At 46.6% G+C, this 19,338-nt stretch overlaps 1 protein-coding gene across 7 annotated transcripts in view; it reads right to left on the bottom strand.

Moving 5' to 3' along the window:
* Positions 1–1,063: 1,063 nt before the first annotated feature.
* Positions 1,064–19,338, bottom strand: part of GRIP2 (glutamate receptor interacting protein 2) — a 280,221-nt gene continuing 261,946 nt past the window's right edge. For 4 of the 7 annotated variants that reach the window (XM_032699233.1, XM_032699234.1, XM_032699235.1 and 1 more), the window contains 6 exons: positions 17,342–17,518; positions 14,168–14,321; positions 11,119–11,239; positions 7,501–7,737; positions 5,656–5,802; positions 3,004–3,201 (listed from right to left, as the gene is read on the bottom strand). In XM_032699233.1, the coding sequence (XP_032555124.1) occupies positions 3,004–3,201; positions 5,656–5,802; positions 7,501–7,737; positions 11,119–11,239; positions 14,168–14,321; positions 17,342–17,518 (1,034 nt within the window). Of the gene's footprint in view, positions 3,202–5,549; positions 5,803–7,500; positions 7,738–11,118; positions 11,641–14,167; positions 14,322–17,341; positions 17,519–19,338 lie in introns of those variants that run through there. The other 3 variants (XM_032699232.1, XM_032699238.1, XM_032699239.1) reach the window with 3 other exon arrangements.

The raw sequence follows: 19,338 nt of genomic DNA, 5'->3' as shown, positions 1-19,338 counted from the left end.
CGAAGGGCCTTGTTCTGAAGTCTTTGCCCCAGGAGGGCAGCCAGAGATGGCAGATAATCTGTCAGATAAGGCTTGTTTACGTGGCAATGATTCCCCAGGTCTAACCAGGAGCATTTCCGTACCCTGCTCAGTCTCCGAAAATTCCTGCATTACCCACTTGGCCATGAAGGGTTGCAAAACTCAGCTCACCCTTTCCTTGCCAGTGAGCAGAGATTCCCTATGGCCTTATCCAGGGAGTATTCCAGCCTGTACTGCCCACACTGGGAGCATAGGGGCACCCCAAACCCCTTTGCAATAGCATAGGAAAGAAATTCTCAACATAGGGACACAAGTAACTATGTTCTGGATTCATGGCAGTCACAGAATCACAGAATATTCTGAGTTGGAAGGGACCCACAAGGATCATTGAGTCCAATTCTTAAATGAATGGCCCATACAGGGATCAAACCCATGACTTTGGTGTTATTAGCACCATGCTCTAGTCATCTCTTTGGATATCTAGTTTCAGGGGTGGAGTAATTTGACTACCACAATAGAGCTCCCCAAGGCACCCCACTGGAGCTGCAGGGTGCTGAGCATCAGATGGGACATCTCCTGCCAGCACATTGTCCTCCAGCAGTTTTCTAACCCATCCCCAGAGATTAACCACAGCTTTGCAAACACTGCCACGTCACAGCAACCATGTGCTTTGCTGCATCAGTGTTTTGTCATGAAGTAGCTCAGCTTCAACCCAACAATATTCCAGTGTGGAAAAGCTGCAAGCAGTGCTGTAAGCACGTGCATGTGCATCTCCAGCTCTTACTGCTACCAGCTACAGCAAAATTGCCTCCATGTGCACAGGGAGGGAAGCGACCCAAGTCCCACAGCTGTGTGGTGACATGGGACAACCCCAGCTGGTAGCCTTACAAACAGTGGCCTCCCAGAAAAACCCTCTGCATGTCCTCCCCTTGTCCTTCAAGGTCTCTCATAAATGGGGGTCCTCTGGCAAGTTAAAATGCTGTTGGGAAGCAGAGCGTTGCCTCACTATTGTCCTGCAGCAGAAAGAGACACAAACCAAAACAAATGCATTTCATTTGCTTTTATTTAATTAAAAAAAAAAAAGTCAAAGTCATTGCAATCCCATTTAAATACAGAGATTTACAAATAGGTCCAAAACAGGACTAAAATATTCTTTGAAATGCTGTACTTTTAAATATTGTGCTTTCATAGATACATAAGAAAATTAGCATATAAAAATACTTTACAAGGAATACACTCTAATATATGGATAAAAATACACATTTAAGTAATGCATTTCATCTTCATATCATTCAAAATGCATAGGAAGGGATACAAGGACCAAGTTTTTCTTCCTCCTTTTTTTTTTTTTTTTAAAGCCTTTAATAAAAGTCTTCATTAAAAACCTATGAGAAGCCCCAGTGAGCTTCCACTGCTCAGAATATTGCATATAAAAACACTTTCGGCTGCACTGTCAATGCTCCACAGTATCAGTTATGGCACATTATCTAGGTGTGGCAGCAATGGTATGGGATATTGCATACTCAAAGAGAAAATGGCTACGACGACAAATAGCTGGATGGGGCCGGGCACGTGTCTGGAAGAAAACACCCTGATACGTTGTGCTATCACAGAGGGATGTCAGGGACAGACAGTGGGGGCAGAAGTCCTGGCTCAGCAAAGCGACACACGTGCTGTACACCCATCCAACAACCTATGGGCACCCCTTGAGGTGGTGATGGAGGAGCCAAAAGGGTGAGCAGGGAACGGGCGCAGTGGGCTCGGGGCTGCGGTGTCTGACTGACAGGCTCCTCCACTCCACTGTGCCCCAGCCTTCCCAGGGAAAGCAATGCCAGGATCATGCCACCACCAGGACACACACATCATCATAAAGTGCTAATAGGTGGAACATGGCAGGCAGATGAGGGCACCGATGCAAACATCACAGCCCCTCTTCCAGGCTGGGCTGGGGGCTCTGGGGAGGGAGGGGAGCATCATGCTTGCAAAGCTACATGAGGCCAGCAACAGGCAAACACACACTGCCCAGCCCCCATGGGACACAGGGACACAACCTCCACCTAACAAAGGGCTTGTCATGCCACTGCCTGATGGGAGATGACATGGTTTCATTAATTCAAAACATCAGGGGCAGCTCTGGGAATTCACTATTCTGCTATTTACTTGCAGGCACAGGCCAGGTTTGCAAGCAAACATAAAGCTCAGACAAACAAGGTGGCTGGGGATTTGAGCAGGTACTCAAGACTTTTACCCTTGGGTACAGCCTCTACTCTGTATTAAGTACTGCAGCACAGGTAACCACATTGTTCATGGGAATCCATGCCAAGACAAGGTGCCTCATCCCACTGTGGGGTGAGCCAGGCCTGGGGGAGTGTGGGCAGGGCTGTCAGGAGGCAGCTGCAAATACCAATTTTTGAACAAGAATTGAATCTAGCCACTCTCCAGCACATTTTGAAATGTCTTTTAGCCAGCTCTCTCCACTACCCTGCACCGGGAGTGCAAGGGGCTGCAGGACTTGGTTTGTCAGGACTGTCGGAAGGATGGAGATGGGCACAACATAAAAGGAAAGGCATTTCAGTCCTGCTGTATGCAACTAACTGAGCAAACAAGGAACATAATAGCACCATGTGTGTTTATAGGATGGCCAAGGCCGTCAGGGCGAGGAGGATGTCGGAGGCAGGACCCTGCACACTCAATGGCCGAGGCACAGGGGGATGATCTGCCATGGGAGATGGCTGTGGATGCTCCTTCCTCCCGTCGGCAGCTCGTCCCATCGCCATCGCTGCCACAGCCCCCAGATGCACATCCAGCTCTGACCTTCCCAGCAATATTTGGCGGTCCACAGGCTCACTGAAGACCCACCTCCCCACTTGCAGGTTATGGTACACACAGCATTTACAAATACCAGTGCAAAAACCAGGAGAAACACCCCAAATGCCACAACGGCTCAGCAGAGGCCCTGGGCATCATCTGCTCTGCTCCCACCGCTCAGAGCGTCTGGACACTCGCCTTGACCTCGGCTCCGAGGGACACCTGCGCCGGCAGCTCTCTGTTCCCCTCCGAGGGAGCGTTGGCAGCCAGTGCCAAGGGGTTTCGGCTAATCACCAGGTCCAGCTTATCTCCAGCCTCCGAAATCAAGGGAACGGCCAGACAGCAGTCAAAGTCTCTTGTTCGGACGCGATTTACCTGCGGGGATGGATTTAGGATGTGCCATGGGGAGGAACAACAGAAAGATCATGTTTGTTAGTCAGAAAATGTAAAGATTAGTGCTAAACCCACACCCAGGAAAACACACAACGCTTGGGGGTCCCTGATTCCAGGTTCAGAATGGAGCAGAGCGGAGGTACCCCTTCAGACTGAGCATCCTTGCTTAGCTGAGGAATGATGCAGAGGAAGGGGGAAAAAAGTCTGGATCAGGCATGACCCCTGAACCCCAGTGCCTGGGGCAGTAGTACAAGTCTTAAACACTGCAGGGCTCAAAAACAGTTCTCCAGTTCAAGCCTGTAGAAAAAAGGTTGCCATTTTCCATGATTATTTTTGCCATCATGGCTTTTACTGGACCTAAATTTGTGGTGCTGAGTATTCAGCACCTAGAAAACAAATAAAGCCATGAGGCTTCTGGCAACCATTTGCCAGCTCAACCAGCAGTAAACTGAGACTATACTGAACAGTTTCTGCTTTTCCTCTCCCCATTTACATTCTTCATTTCACAGGAGTCTGGGTGCGTTTCATGTGGGCTCAAGAGGCAGCTGCAAATTCTCTCCATAGGATTCAACAGTGAAAGCAGGTATTGCTGGCTCTTGCAGACCTTCCAGTACATTTCTGGGCTGGGTCATCTGCAGAAACCACCCCAGCTCTCTTGCCTACAGCTCACAGAACACCTCGGCTTGGTGGCACGAGAGCCCTGCGATGGAGCAGGCTGGCAAACAGCAGGGGAAGGGAAGCAGAGAAAGGGGAAAAGGATTTCCCACCCACCTTCAGAGTGAACATAATCCCTTGGGCCAGGTGTTGCTTCCTTCTCTGGATAAGGGCTTGATGAGTCCATACAACCCTTCCATTCCAAACCCTTTCCCAGAATTAATGCATGCCCACATAGCTGGGCTCTCTGATGGTAGTGGTGTCCTTCTGTGTCCACACATTTGACCCCAATACTGCTCCTTACAGTGTAGTAACAAGGGACAATTTCCACCCAACTCATGGACAAGGAGAGATAAACAATGAGCTTGCTCTGCCCTTGCTCTATGCCAGCCAGGCAGTCCCAGTGCAGAAGTGGAGTTACTGCAATGCCACGCTCCGGTTAATCCATCCAGCCGAGCGGCAGAGGGTCTGTGACAGCAGTGACAAGGTGTCCCGCTGGCCTTCAGGCACATCACCGTGCCCATGATCAGCAGCACTGTGAAGCATCCTCAGCAATGCACCTCTGTACTTCTGGAGGGGAGTCGCCTGTACCGGGTCTGCAATCCCTCACTCACAACTCCACACGTCAACGCCACGGCAATCACCTCATCTGCTCGTAGGTGTGAGCTGTGCGGCACAGCATGTGCAAGAAGGGTGTCGAAAGTTTCCATGCCGCTCTGTTTAGGATTTTGGGCACACCTCCCAGAGCCCTTGGCACTCGCAAAAAAGCATCACATCCAACATGGAACAGAAAGGCAGCCCAGAGCCTAATTAGCTTCTTGTTCATTCTTGCACCATCTTTTATTTGAAGCTGAGAAGGAGTAATTGTATAGCAGCCAACTGGCTAGAGACCATAACAAGCTTAAACAAGGTTCCCCACAGTGCTGCCAGTCCTCCAGTTACCTGATGTACATAAAATACTGGCTCTACTCTGACTGCTAAGAACCCCCGCCTAGAAATCAGTAAAACTAAACATCTTTCTGAGTGTTTCCAAATATGGTCACAATATCTACATTTCCAAATGGTGGCAATTTTTCCATTGAGGTTGCACTTCCTTCAGTTGCTGAGTTGCCCCAAAGCTAAAATAGTTCATTTTCATCCATATAAAGCTCCTCTCCAATCTCCAAAACTCACCACGCTCCTTCTGTCCCTCTGGTAGTCTGATATGTCCAGGACACACATTACAGACTGTGCTTTTGGCCAGAGTGTTTATTCTGTTTCTGCATCACCTACTTCAGATCAAGTGTCTTTTAAAGAAAAATATCCATAAAAAAACACTTTGCTTGAAGGATGTGTTTCCTAGAAAACTCTTTTAGTTGTCAAAGGCATGCACAGAACTTCATGAATATTACTTTACTCTGCAAGGGGCTTCACAGGAACATGTATCAGTCCACGTGACCTGGTTCATCCAAAAACCAGGAAAAGGATTCAGGGTGAGGAGAGGAAGCAACACAGTTTTTTGCTTGTTTTGAGCAGTCCAAACTCAAAAAGGGCAGTGCTGGGACAGGCTGTGTCCTGGAATAGAAGTACTGCCTGGGGTACCACCTGAAGGTACTACCTAGTAATTTCTTATTATAAAACACAGGTCTCATTGAGTGCTTGGTGGCTAAGAGCTCACCTAGTTGGCTAACTATTACCTTTCATTAAAGTTAGTGCTGTCATGGATGGGTCTCACTTCTCTCTTCCTCTCAGCCACTCATTCACTCCGTCCCAGTCTCCAGAACTGCATTTTGCATTTATTACCTGAAGCACTCTGTCATATGGTTTGAGGCCACACTGATCTGCTGGCCCATCCGGACGGACCATATTTACATAGACACCTTTTTCTAGCAGGCCATCCGACAAACTGAATCCAAAATCTTCCCTCTCCGGGTCTTTGTGGAGTGTCATCTAGAGAGGCAGAAACAGACAAAGCATGTTTTAATGCAGCAGAGTAAAGAGGTGATGTGCAGGGTTGGCAGGTTGGCAGCAGAACAGGTAATGCATGCAGACCTACAGAAATTCTGCTCTGTGTCTTCTGGCCAGATTTTTCTTAGCCTGTGCAGTTAACACAGATTGAGCCTTATTTACCTGACACCATCACCTCAGGTAGATCACATGGTGAATTGCTTTGGTGACTGGCATAAAACCAACCCCACGACAGTCCCTCACCCTTGGATGTGGAAGGAAACACAAGCAGGGTAATACAGACATCTGCTGTTTCACCCAAAGAGCAACAAACAAGTGTTATTAATGGAGCCAGGTTACACCATGTACTCTCTGTGTGTGCCAGACCACCACATGAAAAATTAACATGTTCTCAGGGAAATTTCAATGTAGTTAGTGAAATGTGAAAACAGCTCATTTTTAGTACATCACTCAGCAGGAGCATCTCAAATTCTGCATATTATTCACAAGTTCTTTTCAGAAAACTCATATCAGTAAGTGCTGACGCACTGAGGACAAGAAATGCATAACCTCATCCCTTGAGCACATCACACTTTGGCCTTGTCTAGAGGAGGAGAGCACAGCTTGAAATGTACCTTGCCATGAAGTAACACTGGGAACCAGGGACAACTGATTCCCCAACACTACCGAAATCTCCCTTTGCCTCTCATGAACTGGGAGTGCATCTCTACTGTGGCTCTAACTCCATAACTGTGCTCTTGGCTGGGTAAGCCTCATGGATGTGCAGTCCTTGGGAAGGACAATGCTCAGGATGACACACAGGACAGCCTACCTGGCCTCAACCTCATTTCCAAACAGCCAACACCAGATGACCAGATGAAAAGTCACCCTATAACATTCCTAGTTACACAGCTCTCCTTCAGGTACAAAGGAGTTTTATTTAAATACACATTTGCCATGCCCGGAAGGGCAAAAGCAGATCAAACATGAAAAGGTTGTTTTTTCCATCTACCATAACTGCAGGTTTTATTCTAAAGTCACACTAGGAAAGAAAAAGACAATCAAATTCTTGAAAACTCTCCAGCTCCCTTCCCTGCTTGCATTCTGCATCAGCAGGTTCAACAGTTAATTACCTCTTCTAATTACTACTGCCTTACACCATGCTTAAACTGGCTACATTCATCCAGATGCTGAATTCAAACCAGTATCCCACCATTGAAGTCCTACCGCTGTCACCCCCACAGGAAACGCTGGAGGTGGAGTGGAAGGGGAGGGAAAATAAGTTATTTTTTATATGGGAAGTGGCCTACTGAATGGAGTGTGCCACAGGAAAAGGGCTGATGTATCTCCACAGGGACACACTTTGAGCTCTTTCATTTTTATCTGTAGTAACAATTAATGAATTCCAGAACACAAGGATCTGGAAATCTTATATATTAAGAGAAACAGCAAAGCACAGTTTTGAACCCTGTTGAATGACGACAGCTAAATCCTGTTACTCTTCTGAAGAGTCCCTTTCATCTTAATCTGACCCTCTGGAAACCTTTGCTCCGACCTTGGTGAGGGCCAGCTTTAACAAGGAACATTTTCTGGGGATCCCTCTGAACAGAGAAGATTTTTTACAGGGTTGTAAAGCTTCTATAGCCTTAACCATCAAGGTACTGCAGTGCTAGAGCTAGACTGACCCCTGACAACACAAACCTTGTGAAACTCAAGGGGAGTCGGGGACATGATTTCCTGCATCTCCTTCTCGATCTTCTTCATGTCCAGGTTCCTCTCGTTCTTCTTGGCAGGGGAGCTGCTGCCCTCAGTCTGTCCGTCGCTACAGCTGGAGTTCGCTTTCCTCAACGGGCTCATTCCCGATGGGTTGACAGAGTCCAGGAGCAGCTTGCTGCCCTCCAAGCCCAGGTTGTGCACACTCCCTGTCATGATGGATGCCTGTAGGGAGAGGGTACCATGCCACTCTGCTGAGCCAGCAGCAGGAGGGACCACGCGGCAACTAAAGCAGCACAGACAACAACAGGGCGGTACCATTGCTCTCATTAATCAGAAAATAACTACCAACAATCTCTTTCTATTAGCTGTAAGAGCCATTCCCAGACTTCACGAGCCTGCTTCCAGGTCTATGGCTGACCCACTCTGTGCTCTCCATCCCCACCCCAACAGGGAGCTTTCTCTCAGAAGGAAGCACTCGTGAAGCATCTCATTATTTTTTAATAAACAGGACCAGACAGTCCTCATATTGTGCAGGAACCATCTCGACAGTCAAGAAGGATGCATATCCCAGTCTCAGGGAGCTCCCAGAGGAACCACAGTCTGCCTGGCTCTCCAGCCTACCCCTGCAGGCTGTAGGTCCCCACCAGTATCACACAGTGCTGGCAATGGCCCAGGGAAGTCAATACCTCGGACTCGACTGAGGCCAATTCAGCAGAGAAATGAGGATTTTATCTGTCAGTAAATGGGAGCTGTCACTGAGCAAAACTGAGTTAAAAATATGAAATTAAGTAGTATTTAAGCTTGGTCATCCTTGATAGAATCCATTAAAAGATGCCCCTAAGTAGCTTCGATTCCATTTGGCAATGCTTTTCACTAATGAGATTACATTGATCAAAGCTAACGAAGGAGTCAAGAATCCAGTCTGTGGAACCTCAGCTGGCTCCAGGTCACAGAGTCCATTTAAACAGCGTAATGAAAACTGTAATTTCAAAGTTCAGTCTTCAAGGGTCTGCAGTCCCATTAAATGTCAAAAGGTAGAAGAAAGGAAATGAAAGGTAGGGAGCAGATAGCAAAATTCTCCAACGCTGACCATGGTGAGTCAAAGAGCAATTTCTCCTGTGCACAGGGGAAATATCACACAACTAAGTCTCTAATCAAGACCCTCCAGCTCTTTGCTTCAAGCTGGAGCAAAGGCGAATAAAGCGACTTATGGCGGCAGTAGAAAAATGCCAGCACTACCCACGTTATCCCAAAATGGGATGGATAAAACACAGAAAATCTTTCAGCTTTGCACTTTTCAGGTTTGGGCAAAACTCAAACACCTGCTACGTGCTGGAAGGACACTGACTTACCACATACTTGAAAGGCAGATTAACAAACAGCAGTACAGCCAACTGTACGTTGGGTACGTTTGTTCACTGACCTCAGGCAGCCTCAACACTCCCAGGGTGTTGTGCTGTGCTGTACCAGCACCAGCACTGCAGAGCCAGGGAGAGCAGAAAGGTCTGTGCACGCTGTGCTGCTGCCTTCCCTCATCGCTGCAAATACCGTAACCAACCGGCACCCAACAGCGTTTGACTCCTTCTCTATCTTCGAGGTACTTAAATCCTTTCTGCAGCATCATAAGCAATGTCCCAGGTGCTTTGGGTTTAATGCAAGCAGCAGAAAGGGCAATTTCAGACTTCTCCAGCCTTGGCTGCCCCACATTGTTTTTCCCGTGTCTTGGCTGCCCTCAAAGCAAAGCAGGGACACACGCTCCACTAGACATACCAGAAAAAGCCTGTTTCTACCCATACCCATACTCTGGAAGTGGACTGCTACTATGTGTGGACCTGTTTCCAGGCTACCTTGGGTCACCTTGCGGGACTCTTTTTTTCTTTTCAAATGTGAAGCATGAAGGGTCAAAATAAAATAACATAAAACAAAACAAAATAAAATAAAATCTGTGACTGCCTAAAATCACACGAGGCTGAGACCTGGGGCTGAGAAACCTGCAATACAGCAAAAACCCCAATGAGTACCACACATCCCACAGCATGCCTCAGGAAGGCTGGGCATATGGAGAGGGAGGAACGGATCAGTGGCAATTTGGATTTGATAAAAGGGGAGTTGAACCCATCAGACTCCTGCTAAAAACACAGCACTTCCCTTCTGTCCCCAGAACTTTCAAAATACTCTAGAAATGTGCTAATTACACCAAAACCCAGAAGGTGTTCAGCTTTCAGTAAAATTCCTTTATATGTTTAAAAGCATTGCTATAGCTGTCAAAGCTCCAAAGACTTAAAACAGCAACTGCATCACAGATGCCTGGAAAATGAAAGGGAGTCCACAAAATCCCTTCTTTTGCATCACAGAAAGGAGTACTTCCTCTTAAGCAGTCAATAACTGTTCAGAAAATTTGTTAGTGGCTGCCTAAACTCATTTCTAAATACATTCGGGTCCAGGAAATAAGTGATCAAGGGAAAAAGTTATAGTTTGGGGAGGTTGGGGATTTGGGATTTTGTGTGATTTGCTTTCTTTTTAAGTCAGCATTTTCTTAAGTGCCTACAATAATAAAAACAGCATTTCATGCTTCAGCACAATAAATTTAATTGAGATTTCCTCATCCTCTTACAGTTGCTAAGGATCAAGGAGGAAAGGACAATTAGTAAGTCCCTTGTCACCTTACAGGCCAAAACAGGACTTTCCTTTTCGACCTTCAATTAGTCAGAAATTGCTTTTTTTTCACTGAAGTCTCAGCAATATGCAACTGTGCATAAAACCAGTCCCACTGGGAATGATGGAGAGCACGACCCAGGGAGCTCTTCTGAGTCCTCTGCACCCAGAAGGCAGGGGGAGGAATGGGCTCGTGGGGTCCTGCTCCTCCTGAGGAGGAGAGCAGCACAGGCTCCATCCTGCTGGGCAGGTCTCACAGTCTCAAGGGAGGCCTTTATTTGCATCCCATGACTTAGAAATCCAGGCTCCTCATCCTATAACCGGACACAATAACACGACCTCCAAAGCATTTTGGATAAAGAAAAGAGAAAGTGGTTTGTGAAGAGAGGAAACACCTTTATTTCTGCAGGAAGCAATTACTTTCTCAGATTTTTCCATGGGGAAAGCTGGCTGAAAAGCTTCCAATTACCTATTTCACTAAAACAGTTTCCGGCAGAGTGACAGCTGAATGCAAGATATATGTTGTGCCTGTCTGTACTTGAAGCAAGCCAAGGCTTCAGTCCCACTGGGGGCTTGGGGGACTCCTTTTGCTTGGCCTTCCAGTGCTTTGGACAGGCAGTATCCTTCCAAGCAGAGAGTTTACTGTTGGATAGGAAAGACTTGCCAACATTCATGTGAATATTATTGGTCAGCAACAGTTTGTTAAAAGAGCATGGAATTCCTGGTGGGTAAGACATCGGCTCAGGGGAAGAGCGCACGCAAGCAACTGTCTAATGAGACACAGTTATCCATTAGCACAAACACTGACATGAATTAAACCCAAACCCTTCTTCACACCACTGGCAGCACAGGGATGCCACAGGCAATTAACAGATCTGGGGAAACGGTCTAACATTTACAGAAAGAGCAACACAGTCAGATCAGCAGCAAATTCAGAAAGTGATTTACCTCAATCTCCCTCAAAAGTTCAGACTGGCCGCACGTTTCCAAATCCTCCAAAGCTTCTCCAAAAACACGCCAAAAATTATCCTCGTGAGTGGTCTCAAGGCCATTTTGGCGGTTGGGGTATCTGTTGTAACGTAGGAACCAAACATTGTCAGCACTCTTCTGCAGCAGGATGAAAGCCGCAAGGCTACAGCAAGTGTCTCACCAGTAAAAGCAGACTTGAAGAGTCTTCATATACAAAAGCAAACAATATGAACTTTTCAAACAAGAGTCCGCATACGAGACCTCCATGCATTTACTAACGGGGCAAGTGTCCTTCAAAGGAAGAATTAAGTTGGTGTAGTAATGTCAGAGTTCAAAGGGTAAATTAAAAAGTGCCTGTAGGAAGATTGTAGGTTTAGGAAGACGTTTTGGTGAAATAGAGAAGTGAAAGAAAAAAGGATGCATTATGGGTAAACCAGGAGCCTCAGAGACTGTTAGTACAAAGGCTGATGGGATAGAGCTCAGATCTGAGACACAGAACACCTGAGAAGAGAGAGAAAAACACAGAGGGTAACAGACATGGTGAGAAAATGATAAATACATTAGGTCTCTATGAGAGTAAATAATGCAAAGATGTATATAAAAATGACTGCCCTGGGCTGAACAAGCGAATGCACACTACAGCCAGCAGTATCAACAGTGTCATGTATAACCCATACAAACCCAGATTCATTTGCTTTGGGATGGCCAGAGAACTGAGCTGTTACTTTCAGGAGGTCTTTGGGTTTTTTGCTGTATAGCAGTCTTGGCATTTAAAGCTCTGTAAAGTTTGCCACCAGTTCTGTGTACAACAGAGAGTAAGGTTAGAGAGAACCTCTCTCAGGCTGGTACAAACACACATTAATGTGAACACCGTGTGCTAGGTGTTCTGCAATTTCCCCCCTTGGCAGTTTCAGCATCTCTTATCTCTGACCACAGGCCAGGGTCAATTCTCAGACCTCTAAATCAAACAGCAATTAAACATGCTGAAGTCCTCTGAACAAGCTAGAAAATGTAGGTGATGCTGGACACTGCTTACTGAACACCAGACTGCAAAATTCACACCAGCAGTGCTCAGTTTAACAGAAGCCTCTTGAAGGAAACTGTGGTATTAAATCCAGGTCATGATAAACCCACTAATGTGTCATGGGGAGAGGCCCCAAAGGTACAGTGACATCAGAGCAGCCCTAATGCATCTTCTTATAAGGAGCTGCATGGATGAGGCTCTACCTCTGCAACATCTGGCAGCATCTTGCATGGCTTATTCAGCTCTGCAGATGGGAAGGGATGCTCATCCACCACAGCCACTTAGCAAAGTCAAAACATTTTACTTGGGTACAAGTCACAGAGAGGTTGTCCTCCATTAAATATATAACGACCCCTTGGGCTATTAATAGAGCTTTTTCCAGACCTCTAACAACTGCAAAGTCTTTAGCACATGCTTTGCCTTTTCATCCACTGGTTTAAACGGGAATCTGTAGCAGGCAGAAACACACACACACACTTTTGCTCCTTGTGGGTGGTCTTCCTGGAGATAGCAGTATCTGACATGGCTTATTGCATTTTAAATTCACCCCCTACCTTTCATCAGCTTTTAAAGGACAGTAGCCTTTACACTAGGCAGAAAGGTCAAATAAACACCCAGCAAGACTTTATAAAAACAAACTGAAATTTCCCCCCAAAAGGAATTTTTGAATCTTTCCCCTTACTCATTTCCTTCCTCTGCTCTCAGGTTCCCAAAGAGGCAAACGTCTCTTCTAATTACCCATTTCTTGCCTCTCAGAGCAGCAATATACAAACACATCCAGGACGCGGATGAATCAGAACCGGCTCCCACACCACTGGGTCAGCAGGTTTTTCCAGGCTAGAGGCAGTCAGGGTTAGAGACATTTTGTTTTTCTCCCTAATAAAACGGGCTCAGTGGCATGAACCATTTCACTTGCACTTTGACATCAGGGCTCAGAGTCCTCTCATTAGGGACACGGGGGCTTCGAGCGCTCAGATTTGCTAACTTCAGCTGTCGGCGGCCTCTCTGGGGGGGGCCACGAGGGATCAATGACCTGTGCGAGCTGGCTCTTGCTGAGAGGCAAAACAAGAACAAAGTCTCCGCCGCTGCCAGCCTTCCTGCCAGTTTGATCATCTTTAAATAGGTGGAAATGGCCATGAGATGTTCTAAGGGTTTCGTTTGGACAAACAAAAGTCAAGGAAAAAAATAAGAAAGAAAAAAAGAACCGACAGTAACAACACAACACACACAACTATGGGGACTCTGGAGGATGTCAAGGGGAGGGGTAGTTTTGAAGCAGTGGGGCTTTTCCAGTGTGTATGGCTCAGCAAGGGACAGCCTTTGGCCAAGGCAGATCTATCAGGATTTTCACCTAAAGTAAGGGGCAGCTGCAGCCTCCTCACCAGCCTCAGGAGATGTTACAGGATTTTCCCCACCTGGTTGAGCTGGGGGATTAACTCAATCGTGTTCATTCAGCGTCGCTTTGTTTGTGGTGTTGGAAGGGCCAAAGTGTGATGGAGAGAGAATCCAGCCACTGCTTTGGTAGATTTTAACTTGGACATGCAACCTCACACTGGTCCTCCGAGTACTTGGTTGGCCTTTTTTGCTTTGTAGCACTGAGCTGTTGCAAAGCTACATCCTCACTCAAAAAAGTGTGGCCAACACATGCAGGGACAGCCCTGACCATATCTATTTATTACACCTAAACCATGAAAATACTGCAGCCTTGACACGGCAGGAGTAAGAGACATGGTAGGAACCTGTGGTCCATGCAGCTGAGACCACCTAACTCCAGACACAAATGTACACCTGGACATGGCAGAGGTCCCACAGAGCTACACCTCAGGTAACCTGAGGTGGCTCAACAGAGCAGGTTCACCACCCCAGTATCCTTCCCCATGGTTACCCAGTGCCAACACTGGGACACCCCTGGCTGCTCCATCACATTCCTATGCCCTCTTTTCCCTGTGCAGTGACACCCACATTTCCAAACACACCTCCCTACCTCCTCCCACCCCTCCGTACCTGCTGGGCTTGTCCCAGTCATCTTCATTGAAGCTTCCATCCATGTAGGGGTAGTTTTTTCTGGGGTCCCCTGGAGGGGTGCTGCTCTTTTGCCTGCTGTGTCTCCATTCGTGTGGATGGAGGGCTATGCCTGCAGCCTGAGGTATGTATGTACCTAGGGAAGGCAAGAGGGAGCGGAGAAAGAGAAAGGGTAACACCTGGTTAGAAACCCCAGATGGGGTAAGTCACGCTGAGCCAGGAGAGCCTCCTTCCCTAGGTCCCAAACCTGAGGCCACATAGATTGCATACTGCTTTCATCTCAGTCATCTCAGTGGTTCTTCTTCCCATCTCTTCTGGCTTTAACCAAAGCAGCTTCTCAGGATCTTGACATGGGGTGCCCCATTTCTCCTTTGCTCCCTTGCTTCTTAATAGTTTTATGGTGTGAGTTTGGGATCCACAGACCTGGGAGTACACATACCCACAGATGCAGATTCTGTCCCCAGTAAGATCCAGCCTTGGCTAACAACTCTTATTTCTTCATTGAACCCAGCAGAAATTATGATGTTGAATCAGCCACTTTTAAATACAACAAATCCTTCAAAGGTCAAAGAGAAGATCCTACCAAGCTTCCTTCAGCAAGCCCAATCCCATTCTTTCTGAAGGATTTGGAGGCCTGAATTCCATTAGGAAAAAAAAAGTCTTCATTTATATTCTCAACTGTGTTTGGGACCTAATGGACAGCATGAGAAAGGTAACAGAACAGAAAAGGGCAGCAGCAAATAAACTCCATCCAGAGCAGCCAGAAGCAAGAGTCTCCCTTAACAAGTGTAATGGTGCTGAGGGTACCTGGTGGTGGTCACAGGTCCAGTGTGCTCAGCAGTGGTAATGAGGAAGAGTCAGCTCTGATCCTGAGAGCTGTCAGCCAGTTCCCTCAGCCCTCCCATGCCTTTGGGATCAGCTGGTGTAGGTACAGGAAGCTGCTTTGGGAACATGTGTGTGAAAGGCAAGGAATAGGGTGAAAATCTCTGCTGGCTCATGTGTATCACATTTGACAGGAGATCAATATGGACCAAGTTTTGCTATGTCTGCCCCCATGGACTTTTCCATACTGCAGTGTTTTACTCCAGAGATGTAAATCCATCACTACCAAGTCACAAGATCCCCAGGTCTTATGAGGAACTTCCTGAACAGAAAACTTTCAAAACAGACCATTCCTCAGCAGTGTCAGTGCCATTTGCAGTGGAAATAAATCTCCCGAGTCCCCTGCTCACCTCCTGCTGCCCATTCAGTGTTTCAGAGAAATCCTCACAGCCTTTCCAAGAAACACCATATGTTCCCATCGCACGCTGTGCCAATTGAACAGGAAGAAGTAATGGAGAAACACATAATTAAGGGAGATTTGACCTCCTAAACAGTTAAGAGCCCTGGAAATACCCAAAGACAATGCCAACACTTTCTTTGAAAATGCCAAGGCCTGTTATTTCACGTAGCTGAGTGTTTCCTCTGTGTGTTTTTAAAGGTTAGACTGCTCTGGAAAGAGCCCCAGGAAAATTGCTTTCCAACATCTCACAGCAGTCAGGAGCACTCACTGCCTGCCAGAGCAGGACAAGGGCCCTGGATGCAGGTCCTTGCAGTGAGTGGGCAGCAGGTTTGGGCTGGGTGCAGCGGTTGGGTACAGAATGGTCAATTAGTGCCATTGTAGATTCACCTTCTCCTTCTAGGGAGAAGAGCTGGATCCTTGGGATTCAGAGCCACCTGGTGGCATGTTCCCACCAGGCCCAGCACAACTCCCCCACCCAAATCCTTCCTTGAGATGTTTCCTAATGCTATGGATGAACCTAAAACCTACAGGGCTGCAGAGCCTGATCTGTAATTCTCCATTTGGGGTGTGAACCCTAATCTCCAGGCTCTGCACATCCCAGGTTTCTCTGCATTGTGCCTTCCCTGCCCATCCCATGGACAACCCTGCATGCCCTTCTCCCTGCCTTCCAGTATCCCTCTTCCCAGCCAGCACCAGAACAGCACCATGCAGCCCAATGCAGTTACCAGGGAAGACAAGAGAGCCCCTGAAGCAAAGCTGCAGTGTGTGGATGTTGGGCAACTTGGCATCAGCCCCACACCCCAGGGCTCTGTGCTCAATTATCTGTTCTCAATTTACCAGTTAAGCAATCACTTTCCAGTGTCCAACTTGTGTTAACATTCAATTAGATGGAGAAGGATTGCAGCATTATGAAGGCCAGGGAATTCCTCCTTAATGAAGCCTCCAGTACCAAATTAAGACTTCAGACCAATGGAGGCTGAAGAAAGACACAGGAATGGGGAAAGAGACACCTGGGAAGTGCTGTTCTTTGAGCTTCTCTAAGCCAGAGTGCAGCAAGCACAGCACGCACCTCACTCAGCACAGGGAAGGTGCTTTGCAGCAGCATCCTGCAGCATCCCTCCCTGTTTTCACATTCTGTTCTGGACAGGAGTCTTTCCACAATTTCCTCTTGCAGTGTCAATTCAGAATTTTGGTTTGTTTCAATACGGGCTAATACTTGCTTATGTCACTAATTCTGAACTGGAATAACTATTTTCCAGTGCTTTTCTCCATGTAAAAATTTATCCCCATGACTAGAGCATCATCCATCCCAGTTCCATATGTTTGCCAGAAGCTACAGCTGAATAAACCTGGCCTTGAAGCCATGTGTCCAACTGATCACTCACTAGATACTTTCTTGTATTACCTTAATTATTTTGTTAAGTGAATGCTTCTAGTCACAAGACATTCTTGTGGATTTTAAAGCATCCTGAAGAGGATTAATATGTCCTACAAGGCCTCTCTGGAGAGTTAAAAGTGAGCTATGGACCAAATACTCTGTAAAACATATCATCAGTGAATATTGCCTCTGATTATGCGAATTATAAAGTGCTGTAATGGTTTTGAAAATTATGAGAACAGTATGACACCATATAAGCCAGAAGAAATGTGCCAATAAAAGCCTAAACCAGACACATCAACTCAGAGCACCACAGGAATGCATTTTAAAATACATTTTGTTCCTTGCTGGAAGCGAGAGACCATGAAAATGTGGTCAGGCCACAGGCTTCAGCTCATGTTCAGAGACAAGAGTCAGACAGACCACACAGGTTTAGAGGCTCTGTCTGTCTTCACCTCAGCCCAGAGATCCCTAAGAAAAGATGACTCTGGCTTACCTTGGCTTCCATACCCAGCATCAATGGCAGAGCCATCCCAGGACTCCATAGTATTGTCCACACTAGGAATTGCAGTGGAGTATATCTCAGACAGCTTGCTAGTTTTCTGGGAGTCTGTCAGTTCATCTTCCGGGTCGCTCACTTCGTTTATACTCCCCGATTTCTTGGGATAGGATTCTGAAAGCAGAACATCCTGCTTTAGCAGGCACGAAGAGCAAGCCTCAGGGAAAAGCTCATGCTGACACGGGAGCAATCCCAGGTACTGTAAGTCTTTAAAGTACCTCTTCAGCTCTTCAAAAGTAGCTGAGAAAGGCATGTGCAATGAAGCTAAAAGGATTTAATGCATTACTCTTATCTCAAGCTGAATCAAGAAAAAAATGCCTTTCTGGGTTTTTAGCACACGGAATACAAGGAGCAGCCACAGGCATTTGAGGATTACCACATATGAGAGAGTTGGGACCTGATCTCAATTCACAAGCACATCTTCTTGTGCCTTCGGAAGCTTCCTCCAAAACAGCCCTGCCCAGAGAAGTGTTGGCCCTTGCAAGCTGTAGCTTCCCTGGTCTCAAAGGGCCTCCTTTATACTCAGAGCAGCACCAGGGCAAGGTGCTGGCTGCAAAATTTGCCACAAACTGTATTAATGAGATTCCAGTGACAAAGCAACCTGGTCCCAACCACCACCACTGAAGCCCCCTCCCAAGACTGTACAACCTCGTAAAAATTCGAGGCTAATCACCTCTCCAGAGTCTCCCATGCAGTCTCATGACAATAGCGGAATTCCTGGGCCTGGTATTTTGAGGCTGAATTTCCCCTGATCAGTGATTGGAAAATGGAAGCTGAATGTGAATGATGAAGCTCAGACCTTCCTTTTCATTATTTTAGTACTAACAGGCCCTTATTATCATTGTATCAAATTCCCTTTCAGGCAAAAGCTATGCTAGGAATGGTTTCTCAGAACAGGCATTTCTCTGCACTGAATATTTTAAAGTCCTTGTTGATTAGATATCCTGTTAGCCATCCACACCCTATACCTCAGACTGGAGGGATAAAAAGCCCTATGAAAGTCTGCATTTGTCAATGAGAACAGATTATTTTACCAAACAAAGCCCAGTGTCCTGAAAGTCCCTGTTTTCCAAGCATTCAGAAGATTGCTCATCACAATTTACTCAAGATTACCTTGAAATTTCAATTACACCTGCTTCATTCTCAGAATGATTAACGAGTCTCCAACTGGCACTTGCATGTCAATTATTTCACTGAGTGGCTGTGACAATGTTAAGTGTCAGCAGGGGGAAAAAAAGAGCATTTCAGACTAAGGATCAAGAACACTTAGCTAGGGGGGAAGAGAGTGGAGTTTCTTGAAGAGGAATCAGTTCTCCAATTCTACCTCTATTTGCCAAGTCCCCACTCCCTGCCTGGACTTCCACCATTTGTAAAATAAGTCCATTGCCACACGTTTCCAAACTGCTTTGAGGTCTACAAAAGTTCTATGTTTAAGAGTGATGTCACTTTTTCAGATGCAGGACAGGCATCCCATGGGACACTCTTGCTTGGAAGAGCTTTATCATTTGATTTCTTTTAATTCCCACAGCACTGTGGGTCACTGGCTGGGTAGGTCCAACCAAATCTACAAACTGCAGAAGCATGGTACCCCCCCAAAAAAAAAAAGAAAACACTTGGTGTGAGGGAGACAGGAATGAAGCCAGAATGCACCTGTTGCTTTCTGAACTTGATGAAGAAGACTCTGGTTATGATTATGCAGTTGGGGAGAAAAGTTTTCATGATCCCTGGTTTTGCCAATCACCCCTCCACCCCCCAAAAACAGTAGCCTGCCACTAAATATGCTTCTGCTCTTTGATACCATGCCAAGAACAGCTTCAAACCCACAGGGAGCTTGGCAGGGGAATGAGAAGGGGATCTCTAAGTGAAGTTTGGTTTGAAAGATGACCTTGGGACTCCAAGTCAGGAAAGAGATGTAAAGGATTTACTGCCAATTG

Source organism: Chiroxiphia lanceolata, chromosome 11 (genome assembly GCF_009829145.1).
Source record: "Chiroxiphia lanceolata isolate bChiLan1 chromosome 11, bChiLan1.pri, whole genome shotgun sequence".
NCBI lineage: Eukaryota > Metazoa > Chordata > Aves > Passeriformes > Pipridae > Chiroxiphia > Chiroxiphia lanceolata.
Note: the sequence above shows the minus strand (reverse complement) of the source record. Positions and strands in the feature narration are given on the sequence as shown.